Here is a 25901-nt window from a genome sequence, read left to right as displayed (position 1 = left end):
GGCACCGCGTGACGACGATGACGACGACGACGACGACAACGACGGCGACCGCTGCCACCACCACCACCACCACCACCGCCGCCGCGGCGACACACTAATAACCTCAGACTCGCGATCGTCGCTCCGTCGATCACTCCCCGTCATTCGTACGCGCGTATCACCGAGTGACATTTTCCGCTCGCATCGTCTGTCCTTCACTTCCTTTCCTCCCTTCTATCTTCGCTTTCGACGCTTTACGTTTTTTTCACTTAGCAATGTGTTTTGCTTTCTCTCACCGTGACGCGACAACACCGCAACAATGATGATCTCCGGCACCCATCGCTCGCCGGCCGCTACTGTTGCTTCTTCTCGTCTCGCTCGCCGCGCGAACCCGTCTTTCCTTCCTTCCGTACGCCCGTACGTTCGTTCGGACCGACCGACCGACCGATCGCGAGGACGCGCACTGTCACATTCTTGAAATCGCTGGCTCCCGCGGGATGGAGCGAGCGCGAGCAACACACAGGGGCGGTGCTCCAGCAGCGAGGTGCTAAAGTGCGAGCGAGCGAGCACGATCGGACGAACGAGCAGGGGTGAGGGAACGACACAGAGAGTGGGGAAGACCGGCGCACACGTACGCGACCGGGATACGGACGTCGTACGTACATGCAATAACGTCGGAGGGCGAGAGAGGTCGAACGTGCGCCGAGAATGAGCGACACTTTTCTCTCTTTCGCTCTCTACGCGGTGGTTTTACCGGGAGCACCGTCTATAAGTGTCTCAAATACCAAACAAGAGATTGTTGTTTGTTTCTGCCAATGTTTCTTCGCTTTTCCAACCACTATTCACGGTAAGGTAAACGATTTTCTTCCCTCTATCCGTTTTGCCTCCTTCCGCTTTCCATCGCTCGCGCGATGAATATCAACGGGGTCTCGTCGTCGGTGAATGGAACGAACTGTTGCGCGCGAGATACGACAGATCACGGCGCAACTCCGACTCGTTTATGCTCGGCAACGCGACTGGAACCGCACGAGGTTCCTCCGTCACGAGTACGCGCACCGATGTTTCCACCACTACCGCTAGTCGTCGACCCTCTTCTCTCTCGGCCCCGGTCGCGCCTCGAAACTCCGTCCCCTTCTTCGCCTCTCACCGCCGCGACGACTCGTCCCCTTCCGTCCCGTGAACGACGGCGGGCCGATACACCGACCGGAGCATACTAAACACACAAGAGAGAAAGATTGTCAAACATGGCCAGCGGTGGCGCTACGATCGTCAAGTAGCGGCGCTGTGAGAGAGATACTCCGGCGTGCCGCGCTTCTTTGGCGCGGCGCCTCGCGGAAATCGAGGCACGTAGGCCGCGAAGAATTCCGCAAAGCGCGACTCGAATTCGAAGCAAAACTTTTACGGCGTTATGCAAATGCGTGAATCATGCGTGATGTCACGATTAAATGACCGGGAGAGGAACGGAGAGGAAGAGATTTTTTTTTAAGCGTATATGCTAAGGTAAGGTTTGCTCACACAATTGTTTATTTATCTAATCTCGTGAAAATAAAACGTTGCATCGCGCATATACTTTGGAACGTAGATAGATTACGTCGGTGTTTAACATGTGTAAAAACATACGACGTGAATAAAATGTGTTTCAAATATAGAAACGAGTAAGTGGTCTTGGTACGACGATAATGTAAGCAAATAGGGGAAGAGACAGAAATGGCTGGGCCTATCGGTCGCCAGGGCAGACTGACGCCAGTGTTTCCGTTGATGTCTCTTCAGTGCCAATCGACGTGCTGTACCTCCGTCATGGAAGTCGACATTCCAGGACGAATTTCAGTCACGATATCGCCCGTAAAAGAGAGAAGTACCCCACCCATCGGTTCATCCGCCAACGAACGACAAAGAAACGCCGACGAAGGACACATGGCACTAATACGTCGAATGACAAAGCGAACGACAGGAAGGCGCCACACCGTGACAAAATCCATTTCTTTGGAAAACGCTGCGACATTGTTCACAGGCACGATCAATGTACAGTGGTTAATGTTTTTTAAAATCCTCGCATTAGCTAATTGTTTTGAAAAAAACAATTTGTTTGAGAAAACAACATCTTCAATTCGTGTGTCCGATACTTATAATCTCTTTTTCTTAAACGTTTTAAAATGATGTTGGTCAAACTATCAATTTTAGATTTAGACAAATTGTTTTTGATACTTACCAATTTTTTGAAAGATCGCACCAGCAGTTTTACTCGTTGAAATACATATTTGTGATCTGCAACAAAAGTATGTTGTGCGCTTATTGTTAGATGTTTAATTTTGAACAATTTTATTTAAACAAAAGAGACGTAATTAGTAATTTGATTTTAGAAAATAATGTGATTGTCTGAGAGCGCGAAACTCTTGGAAAAAATGTTGGCTCCGAAAATTGCGTGGTTTTCTGGCTGTCGACTTAAATCGGACGGTGCCTTGCGTTGCATCGGCCGTCTAAATCGCGCGTAAATCGTGCAATTTATGTTATCCAAAAGAGAAATGCCGCGCGGCGTTTAATTTGGATCGCAGGTATACACACGGAGAGACGAGTGGCCGAGTCTCGGTCGGCCTAAAATGCTAAAAAAGGATTGCGAATGGCATACCATCGCGCGGGACCGAAAGGATCGTCGCTCATAAATTTTCTAATTTTAGAAACCCCGTTCACAGAAAGCGCGCGGAGAACGATTCCGCGGACATAATTTTGTAATAGGCCGCATAACTTCGTCCAGCGAGTTTATGGTTACGGGAGCCTATAATTTCGATTTTCTATAATCAAAACGCCCCTTCGTAATATCGCCGGAGCGCGCTTTTGTGTCGAAAAGCATCTCGTCGCATATTCCCTTTGTGTGTCTCAATATGTCCACACGTGATCGTTAAGTGACGTTTTTGTTTCTTTTTAATATTTTCAAATAAAGATTTCTCGTCGAAACGTGCGACATTCAAGTGGAGACGAAATTCGCGAGAAGTTTGCGCTTTACGACAAGTAAAGTAGCAAAAAACAAAATCGTCTCTTGTGATATTTTTCCACTCCACAACTCGTTTCGTCATCAACTTCGTTAAAATAGCGAGAATGGCGCCGTTAGATATTTACATAATTACACATAATTCGCGCGTCGAGCAAGATATCTTGAAAATTAAGTGAATATTTAAAGCTCGCGGATGCCACCGCGGCGTAACCGTAGAATTAATTACGTCTAGCGAGAAGCTAAAACGTAAAGTGATCCGTTCGAGACAGAAAACGTGTGATATCCCTCTCGAGCGCGATCGAGTCGATAAATCGACAAATCGAAGCAAATTGTGTGCTTCTTTTACAATTTTTTATTGAAACGCGTGAAAAAAATCGCCAACTTTAACAACGGCGACAAAACTCGCAGTTGTCAGACCTTTCAATGAGATCTTTCCATTAATCCTCTCTCGCGTCTTATCTCGCGACGAGTCGCGACAAAGGTCTAGACACGTTATTTTACTCGTCGGAACACATCGAAATGATATAGAATTTAGGAAGTTATTTTGTTATGTACGTCTGGCGTCCTGCGCTGGCTAGTAATCAGACGCCTGGCCTCCGCGAACGGTCCCTCTCTCTCTCTCTCTTCTCTTTTCTTCCCGCCCTTACCTCTTTCCTCGCTCCACGACCCCCGCGTTCCATCGCTCTCATTCCTCAGCCCGGAGTCGCTCTCGCCGTCTCGTCCGGCCTGTAAAACTCTCTCGGTAAATTCTTCAGGGCCATCCGCGTTTCTCGGTGCCTCTATGTCTCGGTCCAATTAAATGTCGATCAAGGCGGCCCCTAGCTCAAGGTATACAAGCGTTCGAAACAAAAAGAGTTTGCACATTGCAAAAAAAAAAGAGGGAAAAGAATGAAAGAGGGGAACAGAATAGAGTGTCCGTATATCCGCGACGAGATGTGCACGAATTATTCCCGACTCGAGAATACAAGGCGTCTTTCAGTACATCGTGTTTGCTCTGGGGCGAATAGATTTTGCGAGAATATAAGAAAATCGAGTAAAGAGAGAGATTCTTCCCAAATAGACATTATTATTTTTGAATAATCATCCAATTGTCTCGTTTATGCGTTCTTTTATCCTGCAGAAGAATTTTAATTATCGAAATAGAATTGAAAGAAAAATAAAATCTTCAGTAAAAACTCTTCAATTGTTCGTTTTTACACGTCGAAATCCTCGCAACGCTAATTTAATATTACTTTTGCCATCTGATATTAATTTGGCATTAAATATGTGTGTTTATTCTACGGTATGATAATTCCTGGATGGGGGCGAGATGTCGCGAGTAATCGCACATATACTGCGTGAGCTGTTGTAAGATTTAAGCCGCGGCAGCAAACGCGCGATGCGAAACAGCCTAGGATCGCGCGCGAGATCGTACTTTTATTTCCCCCGTTCTATTTCCAAACGCGAAAATTACTCGCATGCCCGCCGCCACTTCGCGGGGCCCTGGCGCCATTCTTGACACATCACACCGATGGCACCGACGTACGTAATGCCATGCGAGAGAGAAAAGAGCGAAAAACAAATATTGATACATGTGTGTGTATAAAATTGTTACTGATATAGAGAAACAATTCTTCCTTTGTGCGAGAGAAGATCATGAAGAAACTGAAATTTTAATTTTGTCAATTTGTAAATTTTTTTAATAGGCGCACAATTTATTAATAATTATGTACTATCTATATATACGCACATGTGTGTGAGTTATTGTATGATTTATGATCTGTCATTAGTTGCGACGTATTCGATCACGTTCGTTACAATTATCAAGATTTATATTCTCGAGTGTGACTGCGTTCACGGATTAATGGTGTGATGTGATGTAAAGTTTTCACGTGGGACGTTTCTTGAAATGGACATCGCCGCCGGAGACGTCCGCGTAAGCACCGGCGCCCCGCTTAGAACAATACAGCGCGACGACGTAGGAATGTCAGACTCGAGGTAAATAGAATGCGACAAGAGCCGTTTCAGTCGAAAGGTCGCGATGTCACCTTTCGTTTCGACGAATATTAACCGCGCAACGCTCTCGTGCACTTCGTTACACACGGCGGCCGCGCGCAACCTCCCCTCTTGTCACTTCGTCGAAGAGAATTATTAATGAACGTCCCGGCGAACTGACTTCCGCCAATTACCGCTGGTAAGTGACGTGCTTTTCCATTCGACAAGATTAACACTCGTTATTCGTTCACCGAGTGCGAGGAATGACAGCAACTTGAAATTCCGCGTATCGCGCCGATTAATCGCGTTTCTTTTCTCGCAAACTTCGGGAAATAATGACCGGAGAGGAAATAGCGGCGCGAGATATGAATTACATTTGCGACACACACGCGCAATTACCGCAAAATTCAACACAACGTGTGAATTGCTGTAATGAACGGCTAATTTAGATTCTAATAAAGGATCGCGCAAAAGGTGTGCGAAAAACGCGCGAAATGAATCTTCCCGGGCGCTTCTCCGAGAATACCCGGCGCCGCTCGTCGAGACACAGAGGAATATGATTGACGACGCGCTGACGTTGTCACGCCGCGCACAAACGAGGGAGCGGCCTCTCTTCTGCGTGGAAAACATTTTTGCGCCTCCATCTATGCGACATAGAATGCGATACCGATCCAAAAAGTAAAAGAAAAAATTCAAATTTTTTCTGCAATTTTCAATTTATCTGAATGTTATTTTACTTGATTATTAGAATTTTTTGCGCAGTAACGCGCGTCTTACACGCACCGTCTATTCCCTCTCTCTTCCTAAATTTGCAAGTTTTTGCTAAAATAATTAAGGACGAAAAAAATGCCTCCGTTGTTTATTTACAGGCTTTGTGTTTTGCGTCGTTCTTTTATCTTGCGTACAATCAAAAAGCGATATTTCATGTTGATTTTACTTGACCGAAAGCGCGCGGATTGGCCCGATTCGAGTGTCTTCAAACTCTGCGGAGGCACACCGTCGGCGCCGATGTCAACGTTCCAAATTCCGAGGGAGAGCGATCGTCGTCGTTCTTCGAAGCGGCGGCAGTGAGTGCGAGAGCTCGTCCGGCTCGACGATTCCGCTATAATTCATCTTCCGCGAAGCGCGGGGACGTTTCGGGCTATTTTTGGGAACCGGGCGCGGAGAATCTTTTTCAGTAACTCCCCGATGGACCGAGACGACGACGACGTGTTGGAACGCATGTCGGGGATGACCAATCATTCGGGGGCTTCTAGTTGTTTATCACGATGCCGTTGCTCGTCCGCGCGCGTATCTGCGTAGAATCGCGCGAGAACATACGAGGACGTCGCGGAAAACTTGGACGAGCCCGTGTGTGTAAGGCGTATTATTTCACGCCGCGCCGCATTGGCGGCGGAGATAAACGTTTAGAGAAAAACGACTGATAAACATACACACACACACACACACACAGAGAGAGAGAGATTTTCTCTTTGAAAATATATAAAAAAAACACACGTGGCGCCAACTAATGAAAATTACGACTTCGCGACGGTAATCAATCTTATGTCAATTATATTATAACGAGTTTCATATTGGAATTATATTTGCAAATGCGAAAGAGACCAATCAGCAAAAAAATTATGCCATTATATGACTCTGCGATCTGCAAGAAGAAGAAGAAAACATATTCGCGAGGCGCCGTTGTTATTGCGCACATTGTGCGTCCGTTAACACCATTATATGCACCTGTCAGTCGGACGATGGTCTCTTTGCCTGTTATGGAAATTCGGCTGGCATTAACGACGTCCGTATTTGCAAATGGAAAAACCCGGTCGGGGTCTCGCCATCTCCGGCGCGGCGCGGCGTGGCGCGACACGACACGGCACGTTGCACACACTCGACGGACTCGGGTGCGTAATCGTCTGCATCGCTGGCGCCGTATGTCCCTACTTAACTCCTCACGGATTTAAATATATTCGATCAACTGGTCGCGCATACGATTAACGATTGTTTCGTTAAAAAACCGAGAGACACGCAGGCGTGTAACGCGAGGCGCGGAAACGCACCACCGGCTCCGTGTGCTACGCACACACGAGCTCGCATCCGAGATATTTCTGCTAGTGGTTGCCACGAGGAAATACGCGCGTTTAACTCGCGAGTAAAGTGTAACTCGAGTTAATCTGAGCGGAGAGAAAGAGAGAGAGCGTGCGCGGAGAAGGTAGAAACGTGAGATATGATATAAAAGTAAGTATATCGAGATCGCGCAAGTATTTTTTTCGAAAACTAAACTTTGTTTTACACACCATCGTGTAATCGTAAATAAATACAATCTGGATTATTATACAAATACCGTTATTTCATGTACGCCAACATTTTATTTGAATCGACGGATCGCGTTATTCGTGACGAGCAGGCAGTTTTACCTAAAACTGAACGGATACGCGCTCGATCGCGGATGTTTTTTTTTTCCTCACGCCGGATGCTGCCGACCGGAAGTCTCTACTTTTGACGCAAAAACCGCCGGATTGGGACGACCGTCTGGCGGAACACCTGCGATGTCGTTGGTCGGCGGGCGGTGGGCGCGAGAGCGTGGCGACGGCCCTGCGAACAAACACGACGACCAGGGAGACGCGAGGCGGAGCGACGGCGGAGGTATGACGGGACAGGTGCGGCTCGTAACTTCCTGGATGATATCGGCCGGTCCGGACGCGCGCACGACCGGCGCTAACGCTGACGCTTACGTTAGCGCTGGCGCCAATCGTATCCGCGCCGTAGGCGCCTGTCCGTCCCGACCGTCTGCCCCCTTCACCGCCACGGCACTACTCTTCGTGCGCGGCCCATCTTGCTTGTCCCCCTTTACGTCCTCGCCTTGCTTCTTCCGCTCTTTACCCCGCGCCGCGACATCAGCATCACGTACCTCTTTGGCCCGCCATAACCCGCTCGCAACGAAGAAAGAAGGCCCTCCCCGAGTTCTCCTCTCCTTCGGCGCTTCGCGGCCGAAGCGTCGCGAGAAGCCGCCAGGCGAAAACGCGGCGGCTACCTTTTATTCATTGCGCCAAAGCCGCCGGCCGGAAAGACACACACGGGGAAGGAAAGAAAGAAAGAGAGAGGGAGAAAATGAAACGAAAGAAGAAAAGAACGCAGTTTGAGCTTGCACCGTCGAGGTACGTGCATACGAAATTATGCCGCGGCGAGTCTAATCTCCCGGAGCCGCTCGATCGGCGATTTTCATGTCGACGAGGCACGACAAGGCGCATCGGTATAAGGTCGCGTTGATGCATATAAACGCGGAGACGGAGAAAAATATCGTCGACGAGAAAAAGTCGAGGAGGATAAAACGATTGACTCCCGAGAGAAGTCACGTTCGCGCGCGCGACTAATCTGCTCAATTTGTGTATACGTTATGTCGTGCGATAAGAACGCGATATTTCGAGGTCGCTCGCTTGCGCGATTCTTTGAATTTCGGATAAATTTTTCATTTTACTCTGTATAAGCTATTTTTTTTCTTTGCGTTTCTTTTTGTTGAAAACAGTGTGATGAGCACATAATGCTCACGCGATCGCGCGCTGTGAAATATTACATTATTACTCACGACAATGAATCAAATAAAAAGAGATGAGATGTGTGTTGTATGTACATATGCGCGCCGCTGATTGCGGGAAGAGTCGCGATACGTGCGTTTAAATCTGCACACGCTCAGTCTAAATGCAGCGTAGATAATAGGGGAAAAATTGATTCTTCCGCGAGACGGCGATATTTACAAGTCGAGTTGCGGCATTGCTATATTTACACCTGTGTGCCACTCAATATGCCTTTTCAATTAACGGAAACTATGCAGGTAACGATTACATCGCTCTGCCTTCGAGACGCATTCCGCAATCGCGGCCTGACGCAATCGTACACGATACCGAACAGATTTAAGATCCGATATATTGTTGAAGCTACGCTAATTTATTCGGCGCCTATTTATTACGTAAGGAGAGAGAGAGAGAAAAAAGATAGAGAGAAAGATGTGCTTGGCATAATTAGCGCCTTCCACAAATGCGGTAAATATTTATTTCTTTTTATATTAGCGCGAGCTAAATTCCTCACATCTTATACATCTCGCGCGCTTAAAGCTAAAACCTATTCCGGAATGATCATCGGCGCTCTCTCATTTGCGTATCACTTTTCGTTTATATTATTCATTATCGCACGCTTGCGCATATATATATATATATCCTTGGATTTTAATCTTAAGATATAAATTAAGACACTTTTCTCCTTTCCACGATCCGTCAACAACAAACCTCGTCTCAGAAAATTGTTCTTCTTCGGTTCGTCCTCGCGCGCGTTCGGAGTATTTTCGCAACCGAATATCACTGAACTCACTGTAGTCTCTTACCTGTTGCAAACTTTCCGCTATTGGTTGAGACACTGCGCACGTGCTACCGGCGTAGCAAAACGCCGCCGATTATGAAAATCCCATCGCCGGAAGAGCGTCGCGCGTAAAATGCGCCGCAGAATTTTATTACGCGTGCTTCTTTAGAGTCCGTCGAGATTTAACGAGCCACATATATATCTGAAACACATGTCGACGTTTCCTACATTGAATGAGAGCGAATTATCCTATAAGTTGCGTGTAAAAAGAGAGGAAACCTTGTAGCACAATTTATAACTCGGATAATAAGAGAGACAGAAACAAATTATTATTATTTTTTTTTTTACATAACCGGTTCTCCAAGACATCAATTTCTTAATTCTATGCAAATGCTCTTGTGTCATTATTTTTGCCGATAAAAAGTAAATTGAAAGTGTTTTTCTAAAAATAGAATTATATCGTGAATAAAAACAAATCCCGTACGTCACTAATTGCAAGATAAAATCTAAAAATTTCAAATTCGGATTTTGATAATGTTATTCGGAAGTGTGGAATTTTATTAATGAAACCTTATTCTTCGCGGTTTAACGCGGTTGCTTCTTCAGTTCGAGCCTTCGGTTATCTCGCAACAAAGGGATGGTAATTCGCTTGCGCGACAAGAGGCGCGGGAAGACGCCTCGCGGAATATTCGGAAGACAACGACGGAGTTTCGCACACAATTGGCGATTCTCACGCGACAAACACACGACTCGACTCTCCGGTTGTCGAGCGTCGACTGGTCGCGATGCCGCGCGATCGTCGCGCAATATGTAGCGCGTGTATGTGCACACCAGCGTACGCGCGCTGTGCAACGTGCGGACGACTGGAGCCGCTCGCGGTCTTTCTGCTCGCCCCTTGCTTGCCTCGCGACCGTCGCCATCGCCATCGTCGTCGTCTTCGTCTTCGTCGTCGTCGTCGTCGTCGTCGTCGTCGTCGTCGTCGTCGTGGTCGACGTCGACGTCTACTCGCTTAAAGGGCTGCCGGGTGCGGAGTGGCGCGACGCGATGCGGCGCGAATCCACGGCGACACGGAGCGGCGGCGCGCCAGTAACGTGGCGACGCGGCTCCTGACGCCGATTCGGCGGACATGTACGCGCGCTTCGTCGCCGATAATACACACGTACGTATGAACAACGACGACGACGACGACCACGACGACGACGACGACGACGACGACGACGACAACGATGACGACGACGACGACAACAACAACGATGTCGCCGTCGCGTACAATGTGCGCGCGACGCCCGGCATCGCGGCGGTGGTGTAGCGGACACGAGGCGGCGGGGTTGTTCTGGCGCGCGCGTGCATAGCCAACGAGAACGCCCGAGACTGCTGGTACACACCAGGGTGCTTGACCGAGTCAAACCAAACGACCGACGACGACAACGACGACTTCGATATATACGGTTTCAGGCGGATCTTCTTGCTCCCGGCGGCGCGGCGGATAAACAATGTCATTTGCAACGACGTGACGACGACGACGACGACGGCGCGTTCCTTCGCCGCCGCTATGCTAGTCGAAGAGAGAACCAACAGCGATTCCCGTGATTTATAGTCAATACATTCCAATCAGAGAAGAGTCTGGTCAATTATATAATAGCTATTTATATTCTTCCTTTCTTTCTTTCTCTCAAACGCACGCATTTAAAAGTCTATGTCCTTCTGTTATTCTTGAAATAACAGATTTATCCTTTATGAAATTATATCGACTTTTCTCTCCTATTTCATTTAGCTCTTTGCTTTATTAAATTGAGAACGACTGTTTTCAAAAATCTACTTTTATTATTGCACAACGCGTGGCGCCGCTTTTTTCTGTTTTCTCCGCCCGCCGCGGTCGTGCACGGATCACTGCGCGATTCGATTCGAGTAACATTAGGGATCGATTTCCCCCTTCCTCCTCCCGATTCGATTCGTGTGCGCTCTCTCGAAGCGAACGGGGTACTTTACGACGCGCGAATTAAACGCGAGCACCGCGTTCTCGCGCGCGATTTCCTGTGCCTTAATAGCGGGAAGCGAGTAAACACACCGGGGTACCATTCTCTCGTTTTCGTCGCGCGTTACTCGCCCGCAAAGCTGAGCTCTATTTCCGTCAAGTATATACACGCGCGCTCGCACCCACTTCCTCCCTCTTCCCGCGGTCTCTCGCGCGCGGTAAGTTTGTAAGAAAGGAACGCGGATAACGAAGAGAACGAGGTGAAACGTTCCGCAAACGATCATTATCCGTTTCTTACCTTCTCGCCTCGCGAGTGAATTTCTTGCGCACAAAGAAATCCGAGACAAACGCTCTTATACGAAAACAGCCATTTATTCCGAGATGTCGGAGAACGTAATTAATGATAATTTCCAGCATTTGCGATAAAGTGAGAATGCGTGTTCGCGCTAGGCGCGGAAAGTAAATTACAGATTTTTTTTCTCAAGAAGATTAACCGTGCGGTGTATCGTTTAGTAAAATTTATTGTTTTTTTTTTATTTTTTTATTTTTGTTTTACGTATCCGAAATATTCGCACACGCAACGTTGAATGTTCAGATGTCACAACGGAGATACGTTATTAAAAAAAAAAAAAAAAGAACAATCCCAATTGTATTCTTATAAACCGTCACAATGAGCTGTCAATGAAAATTTGCAATCGTCTATTTATATCGTTCGGAAACCGCGGCACCTCGGCACCACAGCTAACGACAGTCGTCTCTCTCCGCTCCGATAGTCAGGACAACAAGTTAGAAAAACGGAATGACGCCGTAGTGTCAGGACATCAATTCTTTCGTAATGACACGGGCGCAGCCAGTCGGTCGGACGTCCATTCGCGTCCGCGGCGAGCCGGAAGGGGGAGAGACGGGGAGGGAAAGAAGCGGTGATGATCCGGGTCCGTCCGGCACCGGGGCTCCGGTTCTCCGTCCCGTTGTTTATCAAGTTCCCCTTCGCATAACAAGCATCAAAACACTTGGCGCCCCACGCTGGAGCCGTCGTAGTCGTCGCCCGCCCCCTCTTCGGGTGCCAGAGCCGCGTCTACTACTTTTCCGCGAATGTTGCCGGGGATAGGCGCTCTCTGGCACGGGGTTAAAACGACGGGTACACTCCCGCCTCCGGCGGGGAAGGGGTTCGTTTCTCTTTCTCGTTCTATCTAGACCAGGCGCCGCGTCTATACACCGCCGCCCCCGAAAAAAATGAATTATCGTTCTGGATCTAGGAGCGCGCGGTGATTGCGATCACCGGGATTTCCCCAGTTTCCCGTTGTAAACTACGTGCGATCAGCAGGGAATTATAGGGTTGCGACGTTTGGTGGGAATTAAACGGTGCCATAGACATTTTCTTGTCTCTCTTCGCGGGGAAAACATGTCTATGCAACAATAAAGTGACTGCGACATCGCGGTCGATGCGCCGTGAGTAATGTAAATAAATTTTTGTATCTTTTTAAAACGTTATATATATATATATATAATTTTATTTCACAATATTTTATTTGAGTAAAAACATGTTAGAATCTTTTATTAAAAGAACAACATCGAGCTGACCAATCGTAAAGTTTTCCGATTTATGGCCAGGTCCGAGTCGCGTAACACAAGACCGGGAAAAATAAAAAGAAAAATAAAAAGAAACAACTTCCGTTAATTTGCGACTGATCGTCCCCTCCGACGAAATAACATCGCCGTGCTATTTCTTCTATTACACCCTCGTACAAAACCGGCGATGACGCTATTGACGCGTCTAGGAATCGGGGATTTCGGATGACAATATCCGAGAGGGGGATGAGCGTGGAGTGCATCGTGGGAGATAGAGAAAGGGAGAAGTGAGGACGAGGCGTTCGTCCCCCCGGGTTGGCGTCCGACTAGCAACGGCGTCTTCTCACCCCCCGTGCGTCGTGGCGGGTGCCAGAAGAAGTATTCTCGCATTGCTCGTCGTCGTCGTCGACATCACCGTCGTCGTCGTCTTCGTCGCCGTCGGTACGCCCGGTGGCGACGTCGGCGACGCCGCTCCACGCTTGGCGTCGAGGAGGTTAGCGCCGGCCGGTCGCTCCGAATCGGCGCCTGGCTGTCTCTTTCTCTCTGTCCCTTTCTCGCTCGGTTTCGTCTGTCTGCAGCCGGGAGAGAGCAGCCGTCGTCGTTTCATCGTCGTCGTCGTCGTCGTTCGTTCGACGGCGACGACGTGGCTCTGCCAGCCGGCTGTCGCCGTCGCCATCCGCACGACCCCAACCCTCTTCGTTCTTTGGGTTCCGGCGCCCTCTGCTCTTTCCCCGCTCTCTCTGTGCACAAAGCGATCTGCTTCGCGGCGCGGATGTGTTTAGGTAAATGATGAAACGACTGTCAAAAGATCGCTCTCGCGAATTAATATCAATCGCGTCGATCGTCGTATCGGCAAGCGTTGTTCGCAGGCTCGCTCGTTGAAGGATTGAAACTGCACCGAGATCGCATGAAGCGTGACTAATCAGAGCAACGGGGACACATGTTTTCTCGTAATTTCTCAATCTTTAATGGACATAAGCCTCTTACGCAAAGTTCGGCGTTCGCGACGATTGCAGTTAGCGGAGCGTTGAAATTACCGCGTTGCCGCGCGGTGTTGTGCACGCATGTTTCTCAGCAATCTGACCATTTGTCAATCTACAAATCATTACGAGTCCGAACGCACACATTGATGCGTGTTACACGTATGACGTATCGTCATTTATATCTCGCTAAGCGGTTAAAATTGTTTGCTATTATTATTTTTACACCGCGCGGAGATAGAACGCGTTTTTCCATAACACACAAGTTAAATATACAAATTAATAATCGTTCTTGTCTCATTATCTAAACGTTTCCGGAGATAAAACTGTAACGTTTTAAACAAATGAGCCTGTCGAGATTACGTCCTCAAGCAAGTTGTGCAACATTTCGACTGAAGATCAATGTGATTTTTTGTAATTGTAATATACATATATATATATATTGATTCTTTTGTTCTGCCTTCCTGTGCATGTGCTGTTTTTTCTCCGCTGAAGGAGTGGAATTGACCGCAGAGCGCGCCGCGTCGTCGGAGAGCCCGCGGGGAAATTCCACGGCCCCATCGTTATAACAAACAAGGCATCAATCCGGTAACTGACGCTGCGGCGCGCGCGCGCGCCGCCGCCGCAACTCGTTCGCGTAATTAGATCACGATCCTGCGGCGCGTAACAGAAAACCGAACGTGGATCATTTCGTAGCTGAGGGCCAGCCGGATAATGGGACTCGGACGTGATTCGAGAGCCGGCGAATGGTTCGTCCCGATTGCCGTTCGTTCGTTTGATCGTCTCTCTCTCTATCTCTCTCTCTTGCGCCATCATCGCGGCGCGGAATCGGCGGCCCTTCGAAACTATCGGAGCTGTGTTTTATGAAGGCAGCCCTTCCCGGCGCCGCTGCTGGCGACGCGCACACATTTCCTTTTCCCCGATATCTCTCTTTCTCTTTTCTTCCTCTCGTCTTCCTCCTGATATACCGGCCCCGACGTGGCGTCCCTTAACCCAAACCATTATCTGTATACCGCGCGATTATAGGGCAACGGGACCGACAAACAGGCGTGGGCTAAGCCCATAGGCGCCACAAAGAAGGGACGCTGTATTAATTCCTCCGTTAGTTAACTGCGTGTGTTTATTTCTTTCAACAAATATAAGCTGGAGATATAACAGCTGATAACAATGTGTAAGTGTATATTACTCTACACACATATATATATAAAATTTCAAAAGAATGTCACATCTAATAAAAACCATTGAATTGTCACGGAATTAAATTGAACTAAAATCTATATATAATCGAGAAGTTATATCAAAGACATTACATCAGTCATGTATCTTACATTATGGAGATACATAACGATAAGTTTTGATATAAAATCTTTCAAGTTATCTCTTTCTTTCTTTCTCTCTCTCTCGGATGTTTTCGAACGGAGACGCGCGTCTCTTCCTTTTTGAAAAGATTACTTGGCGCCTATGCGGAGAGCACCCCCGGCGCAGCCGATCTCCGCCCTGCGTGCACATACGATCCTCAACTACGCAAACAAACTCCGTGCACACTCGTACGTGCACCAGCGCTCCGCTCTTTCTGCTTTGCTCTGCTGTCTCCCCGTGTCGTCTCGAACGTTTCGGCTCTCGTCGTCGTTCGCAAAACCGCCTCCGGCATAGCCTGCGCGTTCCGATTGCCGACTATCCTCAAAATATCAAAAATCTTAAGGCCATTGTCTGATCGTTTTGTTTTTGGTCCGTTATCTTGAATTTCCGCTTATTTCGTTATCTGCTGCACGCGTACGTTCTTCTTTTATATCTTTATGTTTATATTTAGACGGAAAATTAACGCGATAATATAAAAGAATTAAGAACTGTTGAGAAATTCTATAAATACGGATGTGATTTATTTATTCTTATCTCTCGATATTAAAAACTAAATATTTATCGCGAATTATATTGGTGACTAAATTTTTAATTAATCTCCATCCAATCTAATCTATATATATGTAATTAATATTTACGAGTATACGTACAAATTCATTTTTGACGCAGTTTTTTTCTCAAGAAAAGACTATAGTTTCGAATTCATCGGGAGAAGAGAGAGAGAGAGTGTCGAAGAGAATAACATCTGCTTCCGAATCTCCGCGTTTATTTTCGTGACACCTTGTGTTACCCGTTCAAGACCGCGGAAGAAGCTCCTCTGATAACGGCAATTGCAAGCCGCGACGTCGTTGCAGCAGGTGCGGACGCGCAGGTGATACACACACCACTCACTCGTTTGTGGGATAAGCCGCCGATAAGGAAGCTCGCGCTACGCGACGATGTCTTATCCTCTCCTTTTACCTGGTCAATATATACGTTACCTTTCTCCGCACTTACCTCAAGCTGATCTCTCGTTCTTTGATATCATATCAACACCGCTATATACCACGCGGTGTGGTTTGTTCGTTCTCTTGGTCGTGCCACGCCAACAATTTCTAGTCAGATCCGGGCGAGAGCGCGTTATGTAAACCCTAGAGCAATAGCGCTCGCGGCCGGGAAAGACGCCTCGTTGGTAAAAACGATAACATTACTTCTGGCAAGTCATGTTGTTTGTTGTAACCGCGTCCCGCGCGAAACAGCGCGTAACGCGTAACGTCTAAACAACGGACGTGTCTAAAGCGCTCTGCCGAGGATGTAACTACGTGGGCCTCGCACAGGCCCGCGCGTTCGTTCGTTATTTAGTCTGATTTTAGTCGCTCTAGCGTACGACGAGCGCGTCGAAACAAGTTGGTCGCGTACGTATTCCCTGCCGTCGCTCTCGCGTACGATACCATACCGTAAACATGGACGAGCAGTTGACAGCAACGTATCTTGGATTGGACCTGAGCACGCAGCAGGTAAAGACGATAGCGGTACATGTGTATATGTATATTGTATACATATATGTATGTATATATATGTACGTACACACATATGCTCGGAAATGCGTTTACGACACAAGCGCGTAAGCTGCAAAAGAACTCTGAAGCGTTTAACGCACAAAATATGTATTCGAAAAATTGATCATCTAAAAATCTCTTAGACATTACATTTGGATATTTTTATTTGAGTCTTATCTGAATTTTGTTTTGGACTTACGTGCGTGTCTGCATTTCAATCGAGCGTGCAAAATTGAACAAATAAATTCGTGTCGTAAAACTGCGAACAGTTGGCAGTAATTTTCGTGGCGCACCCGGCGCGTTACACCACGTGGAGAGAACTCGATCGATGGATGTGCAATCGCGTGACGCGACGGTTATTGACACAACAATTCGATTATCTTATTTGGACAAAATCTCCGAAACTTCACGTGATGATTTTCTGTCACAACGTTGTCGCGCTGACGTCGGCGAAATATTGCGCGCGCGTTTTTTTTTTTTTTGAAAATATAACGACGGAGATGGGGAAAGAACGCGGAAGAACAAATTTTCTTCTTTTCGTGACACAACGGACGAATAATAAAAAATTTCCAACAACAAGAATCACCGCGAGATGAGTTTTCAGGTAATTTCCATTGAATTGGTGCGGGGAACGTTCTCTCTCACGGAATATTCATAATTATATCGAACCGATGCACGCGAGACTAATCTCATTTCCTCGGATCGCACCGGAAATTGTGCTGGGAAAAAAGTAGCAAAAGCGCGGCGACTTGCAACAGCTAATTGCACGTGTGAGAAAATTTGTGTGAGCGCGCGCAATATATTTCTCTGAAATATATTTTTAATTGAAGCACACATTCTAAGAGATCTGATTTTCATTTAAATGAAATCTTCTAATTGCCGTACAATTACTGGTGTCGTCGATGATCAAAGACTTGTCAATATGTCTTGATAACACGAGAAACGATCATAAACACGACTTACGTTCGTTAGTCGAGTCTTATTATAGCTGCGACCTGTCGACGCGCGTGTGGGTGTTTACACGCTTTTCAGGGTGTGTATCAATAGATATTGCGATCGTAAGGTGTACGTACGTATATATTCTAAACGGTTCTACGCAGAAAAGACACACGAGTCGAGGCGTTGCAACGCGTTCTGACGTCTTCGGGTCACTATTATCTAATAAAGAGCGATAACACCGCGTGTGTCGACAGATACGCGCGCGGAGCGTGTTGTAAGTTATATCTGCGAGATGGCAAAAATGTTGCGGCGAGAGATAGAAATATTGAGCCGATAATTAATATCGCGGGACACGTTGACATAAAAATGCATGCATGAGAGAGGCTATCTAAATGTGTGTACACTCACTCGGTACCATGCCTCCGGCGTACAAACAACGCGGCGATTCATATAAATAGCCTGCGCATATTGGCGCACATGTTTCTCTTTATTGCATATTATTATGATATATTGTTTATCTCTATGTATCAGCTATGAAATTTTTTAAAGACACCGTTCAACTTGGCGCGGCCACGAGCTAATTAATCATTATTTCTCCAACTTAAATGTACGGATATGTTTGCGAGATAAGAAAATGGATGATCGAATATATGTATGACGTTAGAAAGATGTTATGTATGTGTGTTACGAAAAAAACGCGCGCGCGTAATATATAAGTTTATTTTAAAGAATCAAATGTGTTCAAAAATAAAACGTATAATTCTTTCGGCAACTTTGAACATATTGAGGTCGCGTTTGCGAATCTAATTTCAGTTGAAAGCTGTGGTGGTTGATGACAATCTAGCCATCCTTCACGAAACCAATGTACAATTCGACAACGATCTGCCGGAATTTAGGTGCGTTATTCGAGTGTCGTTTATAAAATTGAAACTAATTAATTTTGCGCTTTTTTGTCTCGTCACAAAATATACGCGGATAAAACGCACAAACTGTTACAGAACTTACGGTGGAGTTATACAGAAGAAAGATGAGCCGCACGTTGTGGTGGTGCCTTCTTTAATGTGGGTTAAGGCCTTAGACATGATACTCGATAAGTTACGCGTCTGCGGTGTTGACTTTGGTAAAGTGTCAGCCATTTCTGGATGCGCGCAGGTAATGCCCCAGTTATGTGGAAACAATATTTAAAATATAAAACTCGATTAGTTTAATGCGAATATATCGAGTATGTACGGAATCCTGTTTTTAATCCTTTTTTTTTTTTTTGGTACATTCTATTTTTTCCATTCTTTTGCACTTTACTTACGTTAGCAACACGGCACGGTTTACTGGGGCAAAGGCAGTCAAAGTCGACTCCGACATTTGGATCCCGCGAAATTTCTGTACGAACAGTTCGCTACGTCCTTCTCCGTGACTCACTCGCCCGTGTGGATGGATTCTAGTACGTCGAAAGAATGTAGCGTTTTGGAGGAGATCGTGGGTGGACCTCATGTAAGCATCCCGGCTTTTTACACACGGAACAAGAAGAATCAACGTATTCTTTTCTCAAATATGTCCAAGCTTAATTATGAATACGTTCGTCGTTTTTCGCAAATGTGCGCTTATTTCTGATACTTGATTCGTCAAACATTAGTTTTTTTTTCACGAGACGCTATTTCTGTGATGTTTCCTTTTTTTTTTTTTTTTTTAACGGACCCGACGGTTCGTAAATGTGCGAGAATAGATTCGTCAAATATTTAAAAATCCAAGCGCCGCTTTAGATTTACTGTTAGAACACACAACAATAGTTCGACGAGGTTCATTCACGCGTGTCGCGTGTGATTTCAGAAATTAGCGGAAATAACGGGTTCGCGGGCGTACGAGAGATTCTCGGGACCGCAGATAGCAAAAGTAGCGCGCACGAAACCGGAAGCCTACTGCAACACTGAGGTATTATCTACTAAAAACTCATGGCTTCTTCTTCCAAAAAAATGAGAAACGAGGCAATCGATCGAGGTATAATCGTTACGTATGGTTATTACTGATTGATAATGATACGATTGTGTGTCGCTTCTGTTTTTTTGCGATGTTCTGTGCGATATCTGTGTGTGTGTGTCAGTGCATTTGTCGTGATCATTAGAGTGTGATCAAAATCTCGTTCGAATTCACATAGTAGTTGACTTACTCTTGTGTCCTCTTACGGAGTTTTGATTACAATATTAATTTCAGTCTTTCGGTTTCCAGAGTGCGAATGTGCGCGTAAAATTCAAACAAAGTTTCCACGATGTAGAATCTCCGCGCTGCGTGATCTAACGCCTCTACTTATATCCCGATGATCCGACTCGCATGCGTCATACGTTTCGCGCCGCTTCCCAAAACGCGTTCGCAAACATTGTCATTATTATTTATTACGCGCGTTCTTTGTTTTTTCTCCAGAGAATTTCGTTGATCAGTAGCTTTCTCGCTTCCCTGTTCCTGGGCGATTACGCGCCAATCGATTGGTCGGACGGCTCGGGTATGAATCTGTTAAACATTAGGACGAAGGACTGGGACGATCTGTTATTGGAGGTAATACATAACGTTTCTGTGTATACATCACATACGCATGTGTAATTTACGTTCGTTCTTGCTGTGTGTCGCACACGTAGACTTGCGCATCGGGACTGAGAGAAAAATTGGATAAACCTGTTTCCTCGTGCACCGATATCGGATGTATATCGGCCTATTTCGCGGAAAGATTCGGTTTCAACGAGAAGTGTAGAATAATCGCGTTTACCGGAGACAATCCAAGTTCCCTGGTCGGTACGTAGTACATCGTTCGGTGACGGTCTGATTAATTCGACGCGCGTCTCGCGCTAGAAAACACTTGTATTCATAATGCAAATGGTATATACGTAGGTATGAGGCTAAAAGAAGGTGATATCGCTTGCAGCTTGGGTACGAGCGATACTTTAATCTTGTGGTTAAACGAGCCAAAAACCATAACGGATGGTCATGTGCTGTGCAATCCGGTGAACGATCAGGCTTACATGGCGTTACTCGGGTAAACAGATATGTAATTCCTGTCGTAATAAAACAATAAGAGCGACAGTAATTAATTTTCATTAATTACAGTTTCAAGAACGGTTCGTTAACGCGCGAAAGAATACGTAACGAGGCTGCGCAGGGTAGCTGGCAGATATTCAACGAATTATTGGAAAGCACACCGCGGGGAAATTTCGGAAACTTTGCTTTGTACTTCGACATGCAAGAGATCCTGCCGTTTGTCGTTGGCGATTACAGATACAACAAAGCTAACGACGAGATCTCCCGTTACAGTTCGAAGGAAGTGGAAGTGAGAGCGCTCGTCGAAGGTCAATTTGTCGCAAAGAGAGCGTACGCCGAAGACTTTGGATTTGTCATCGGTAAACGCGACTTTCTTAGCACGTTCTTATTTCGCAATCAACAATTCATGACGTTCTCTGTTTCTCTTTTGTGCGCACGCAGGATCCGACACGCGGATAATCGCAACGGGAGGCGCATCGATAAATAAAGCTATACTACAAGTGCTCTCCGATGTGTTTAACTCACCGGTGTATGTTCTGGTAAACACAAAAATAACGAATAAATTTTTATTATCGTTTGTTTATTTTGGAATATACGAAAGGTTTTTGTATCTGTAATTTTAATTCGAAAGGAAGCAGCTAATTCGGCCATGATGGGTGCGGCGTATCATGCGAAACACGGTTTGTTACGGAATAATTGCAGTTTCGACGAAATTACACGCTGCTTGCCAGAATTAACTCTTGTATGCCAACCTTACGACGATGCCGAATCCGTAAGCACAAACCAAAATTATTTTACTATCTTTTATTACAATTACAATTTATAAATTCTAAAATCGAAACATAATTTTAGATTTATAAACCTATGACGGTGCGTTATCGCAGAATTGTAAATCAGATATTGAGGAAACAAAGTGAAAAGAAATATATGTAAAATATTTGTAAATAGTAACTAAATATTCTAAAGAAAGAGGCCTTTTTATACATTCCGTATTTCAAAAGACTTATGCTTTTAAAAGTACTGTATAAATATATAAATACAAATATATATATACAAATATATATACATATATATACATACCAATATATAAATATATACATAAAATATATAAATATATAAATATATATAGTCGTTTTTCATTGCTATATACTCTCCTCTGTAAATTAGATATGTTTATAAAACTTACAACATATCTCTTTTTTATTATATTACGAGAGAAGATATCGTAGAAGTGTTTTATAAACGCGAGAATTTCATATATTTTGTATAGAACAGATGAAATATTTCCTCATTTTTTAAAAAGCTTTATAACCGAAATATTTTTATGATTTATTGTAACAACAAATACATGTTATCAAATTTTAACGATTTAAAAAATACGTAATATAATATAAAAAAATGACAAATTATAACAAAAATATTTAATGTAACATTAAATTTGCGTTATAAATTATAGATAATTGTTATATTCTAATATTTATGTGGATTAAATAAATATGACATATATTTTAATCGAATATATGTATTTTGGATTCTTTTCTATAATAGCTGATGGCGTAAGAACTGGTCCAATATTATATTATCAATATATATTAGGTGCATATATATTTCTCAAATGTTTTCATACCTTTTTATTTATTTACTTTTCCTACCACCTCTTTCTTTCGGCAACAGGTTGATAACATTGCCCGAAGTTAAATTGTAATACGCGAGGGTGTTACCATCCTTGAAGAACATTCCCTAGAAATAGAAAGTCAAGTTTGTAGAATCTGATATTTACTTGCAATCTCATTTCTATGTGTAAACTTTGATTAACGATCGTTATATATACCTCATACTGTAACTTTTGCTTTCCAGGCGGCATGCCAGTTTGCTCGTGAATAAGCGCTTTCATGGTTGCCACGGTATCGCTTGTTTGTAAAGTAATATTCAACGTTTGTCCGTTCAATTTCCATTCAGCTTTCTCAGTCATCATAGGTACAGCAATATTAAGCTGTACGGGACCCTGCAACAATTTTGTTTTAAATAGAAACTTAGCCATAGTCCCAACTGCACGCGACGTAGTTAAAGAGATATATAATTATTTTTTTCTTACTTTGTTTCTAGCAAGAAATTGTTGCTCCGGAATTAATGAGTCTTCGGTNCTGAGTTTCTTAGCTTGCGGCTCTTCTTCCATCGGCTTGTTAGGAGGATGCTTTAATCCGATCTTTAAAAAAAAGAATAAGATTAATTAAATTTTAAGTTTATATAATATAGTAAAAAAGAAAATGTACACAATTGAGTTCATAAAAAAAAATTACTTACAGCGGGTGCCATCGGTGGCTGTATCGGTGGTGGTGCCGGCATGAACGGTGACATTGCTGGCGCTGCAACAGATGGTTTAGTTCGTTTACCTTTGTCTATAAAAGTGCAATAATATTTTTCAAGATATATAGAATATAGTTTCGTACTCATCAAAGGTGGCGGTCTGGCCGACATAGGTGGCATAGGCATCATCATCATCGGCGCCTGCGGCATCATCGGTTGGGGTATGCCCATGGGGGCAGGCATACTCATGGTTGGCGGTGGAGGCGGTTGAGTGGGCACTGGTATAGGCTTCGGCGCGGGAGGTTTCGGAGGTGCTTTCAAAGTAGCTTGCGGCTTAGAAGCAGCTGCAGCCATATGAGTAAGTTCGGTCGCACGATTCACCGGTTTCGGACCGATTTTCTCTTTCTCTTCGTCAGGAAGGAGACCCTTGACCTTATGTATCTGATGAATTTGTTCTTCCAGCGTGATATTCGCGCGCGCAGCTCTCGTAGCTGCTTCCACACTTGAGGTGTGACCGTCCCAAGTGACTTTATCATCCTTCTTCTTGTCCTCCTCGCCAATCTTTTTACCGATCGCGGTTTCTTCGTCACCAACACCAAATATATCGGTACGTCTCTCGGCGAGCTGCTTGAGACTCGCTTCGATCGCTGTGCCCGGCGCAAATACGGTTTCCTGTGCCAATTTGTCCAGATGCTTGTCTCTCTGTTCGACCCAGCGCGGATCCAACAGTCCGATACGCATATGTTCTTGCACTTTACTAGCAGGTATACGTTCGCCAGTAATCGGCGAGATCAAATACTCATCCGGAGCCACAGGACGAGCAGTTTTATTAACTGTAACAAATATATTAAGAATAAAATTTTTGTATCCAAGCGATAATAGAGCGATTGATAGAAAGATATGTTTTTTACCGTATTGTTTCGGATCGTATCCTTTCTTGACCACCACATTTCCTGGCGTAGGCGGTAATGGTGGAGGCTGCATATTCGTCTCGCGCGGTTTGAGCTCTTTGGATTTGTGAGTGTCACCCGGTGGAGATATGTCGTCTTCCTCGCTAGAATCTTCTTCCATATCTTCTACCTTGAAATAGTAATGTGAAAAATAGTAACATATGATACAATAAAATCGTCTTGACAAATAAATATTAAAACACTTACTTGATTGTTGTCTTTCGCACGATCTTTCTCGCCTTCTGTACGCGCTTGTGTTTCCTCTTCTGCATCACTATCGATTTGCATTTCCACATCTTCACCTTCCTCTATACGTTCCTACGCACACATAAACAAAAATCTTTTCAAGTAATCCAATATTTGATGTGAATCAAAGATTTTTTTATCTTCCAACTAATGAAATAAGCAATTTTTAAAAACAAAATTGTGATCAAACCTGCATGAGAACACGCGCGCCAACTTCGTCCGGTGTTGTTGGTGCTGGAAAATTACCGACTTCAAATTGTTGATAATCCACAGTTTCAACCACAACAAAATCGTGCCAATCAATCTGTGCATATGCAACTCTCTCTCTTTCTAATTCTTCTTCCTCTTTACGTCTCTGTGCCTCCTGATATTTTAAATATTCAGCACGATATTTTACTTGCTCCAAGATTTTGTCCCTGTTGGAAGCTTCGTCTCTAAGACGTGACAGTAAATCCTTAGGTGGAATCAGTACCTGTTAAAATATATAAAATGTGAAATTTTACACAGTAAAAATTTATGTCAATATTTATAGCAAAACAATTGCTTATTTGTCTACCTTGGTATATTGCTCCAACAGTTTGGTGAAGTACTGAAACAAGGAATGTTGAGGGCGCAAAAAGTCAAATTGGAAATTCCTTTGCTCACGATTCATTAGATTTGTTAAGAATTGTCTTCCATTACGTGCAACAAATTGAGCTGTTAGCTTTACAATATCTCTGAAAAAGAAACATACAATTTTGTACACTTTTTATATAAAAAAAAACAATAATTACATATGAAACTTATTACACACAAATCAAGAGCTGATATAGATGGAGGATCTGCTATAAATTCAAACTCAGCTGGTGGATCCTTAGGCACAAATGGTTGTTCAACTTGTTTCAAGATCTCCTGCTGCTTCTGATGTGCAGTAAGATTAACACTCTTCAGAGGAATTGAACCTACCATAGGTTCTTGACCTTTACCCTCTTTAAACTCCTTTACTTTGTGCTGATAATACGCATGATAGGGATCACCAAAGTTTAAAAAATTGAATTTCGGATTGCCCAACTCATTTTGTCTGATTCTAGACTCAAACTCTGGCCCATTCCTCGCCACAAAGCTGGCAGTTTTGTCAACGATATCTGAAGTTTTAATAAGGAAGAACAATACTTCTTATGTCAAGCGAACAGTGGTAACTCAGAGCTGACTGGCAACTTCAAATGTATCGCATAAAAAATTCATTTGTACTTGCACCACTTTTTCCCAGTAATGCCTTGCAGTGCATATTTATATTTTTCGCATTTCTTGTGTTTTTTGGTAAAGGATACTCCTAACCTCTGGAGGCGGATAAATAATGCCCACAATCGGCTGTGACGAAGGAGCATTATCTTCATTCTCTATTAGCGGTGGTTGTTGCACCGCTACTTCCGACATTTTGTTCACAAATTGTATGTCAAGTTTATTGCACAAATGTTATAGTTTTTAAAACTCAAAAAATTATCACATAATAAGTAGGTAAATATCTTCACACACGCCGGAGAAAAGACTGAAAGCGGCCAGAGCCAGGGCCATATGAAACGTCAAACGCACTCGCGGAACATAACACGGAATAGAACCATTTTCCATGTTTGTGCATAGGTACCGACAAGTTGTTCGTGGACATGACTACGTAGTTGCCAATGTGTACCACCCACACATTGCGCTGGCTTACAGGGCAGAAAAGCAATTACACATTCTCTCATAGGCCTGGCC

General features: G+C 44.7%; 2 protein-coding genes and 1 long non-coding RNA gene across 4 annotated transcripts; 1 reads left to right on the top strand and 2 right to left on the bottom strand.

Moving 5' to 3' along the window:
• Positions 1–75: 75 nt before the first annotated feature.
• Positions 76–10091, bottom strand: LOC109853762. Its single transcript, XR_002250148.1, has 4 exons — positions 9854–10091; positions 9309–9485; positions 2189–2244; positions 76–1192 (listed from the first exon to the last, which is right to left on the bottom strand). It is a non-coding gene; the product is annotated as an uncharacterized LOC109853762 (long non-coding RNA).
• A 6239-nt stretch (positions 10092–16330) lies between these two features.
• Positions 16331–21732, top strand: LOC109853772 (xylulose kinase). Its single transcript, XM_020426171.1, has 12 exons — positions 16331–16662; positions 18457–18539; positions 18642–18795; positions 18952–19131; positions 19468–19569; positions 20056–20187; positions 20268–20421; positions 20518–20662; positions 20734–21023; positions 21106–21203; positions 21296–21436; positions 21517–21732. Exons 1-12 carry the CDS (start codon positions 16609–16611, stop codon positions 21595–21597), a joined length of 1614 nt encoding a protein of 537 aa, XP_020281760.1. The 5' UTR covers positions 16331–16608; the 3' UTR covers positions 21598–21732.
• Positions 21733–22170: 438 nt separating this feature from the next.
• Positions 22171–25881, bottom strand: LOC109853751 (splicing factor 3A subunit 1-like). 2 transcript variants are annotated; one of them, XM_020426143.1, is made up of 11 exons: positions 25478–25879; positions 24961–25291; positions 24724–24883; positions 24358–24639; positions 24129–24239; positions 23883–24051; positions 23115–23804; positions 22969–23030; positions 22760–22870; positions 22496–22669; positions 22171–22404 (listed from the first exon to the last, which is right to left on the bottom strand). In XM_020426143.1, the coding sequence occupies exons 1-11, from the start codon at positions 25581–25583 to the stop codon at positions 22300–22302; spliced, it is 2301 nt and encodes a 766-aa protein (XP_020281732.1). In that variant the 5' UTR covers positions 25584–25879; the 3' UTR covers positions 22171–22299. The 2 variants fall into 2 exon arrangements, with proteins under 2 accessions (XP_020281732.1, XP_020281731.1); XM_020426142.1 differs by having other exon boundaries at positions 23115–24051; positions 25478–25881.
• Positions 25882–25901: the final 20 nt, after the last annotated feature.

Source organism: Pseudomyrmex gracilis, unplaced genomic scaffold (genome assembly GCF_002006095.1).
Source record: "Pseudomyrmex gracilis isolate BER0280 unplaced genomic scaffold, ASM200609v1 scaffold_54, whole genome shotgun sequence".
NCBI classification, from domain to species: domain Eukaryota; kingdom Metazoa; phylum Arthropoda; class Insecta; order Hymenoptera; family Formicidae; genus Pseudomyrmex; species Pseudomyrmex gracilis.
This window is presented reverse-complemented; position numbering and strand designations above follow the sequence as displayed.

What these genes read in the sequence shown, in the direction of transcription:
- LOC109853772 (XM_020426171.1), top strand. Translation starts at nt 16,609, where the DNA reads ATGGACGAGCAGTTGACAGCAACGTATCTTGGATTGGACCTGAGCACG. An exon ending in GCTTACATGGCGTTACTCGG is followed by an intron (nt 20,663 to 20,733) that starts GTAAACAGATAT and finishes CATTAATTACAG; the next exon opens with TTTCAAGAACGGTTCGTTAA. An exon ending in ACTCACCGGTGTATGTTCTG is followed by an intron (nt 21,204 to 21,295) that starts GTAAACACAAAA and finishes TTAATTCGAAAG; the next exon opens with GAAGCAGCTAATTCGGCCAT.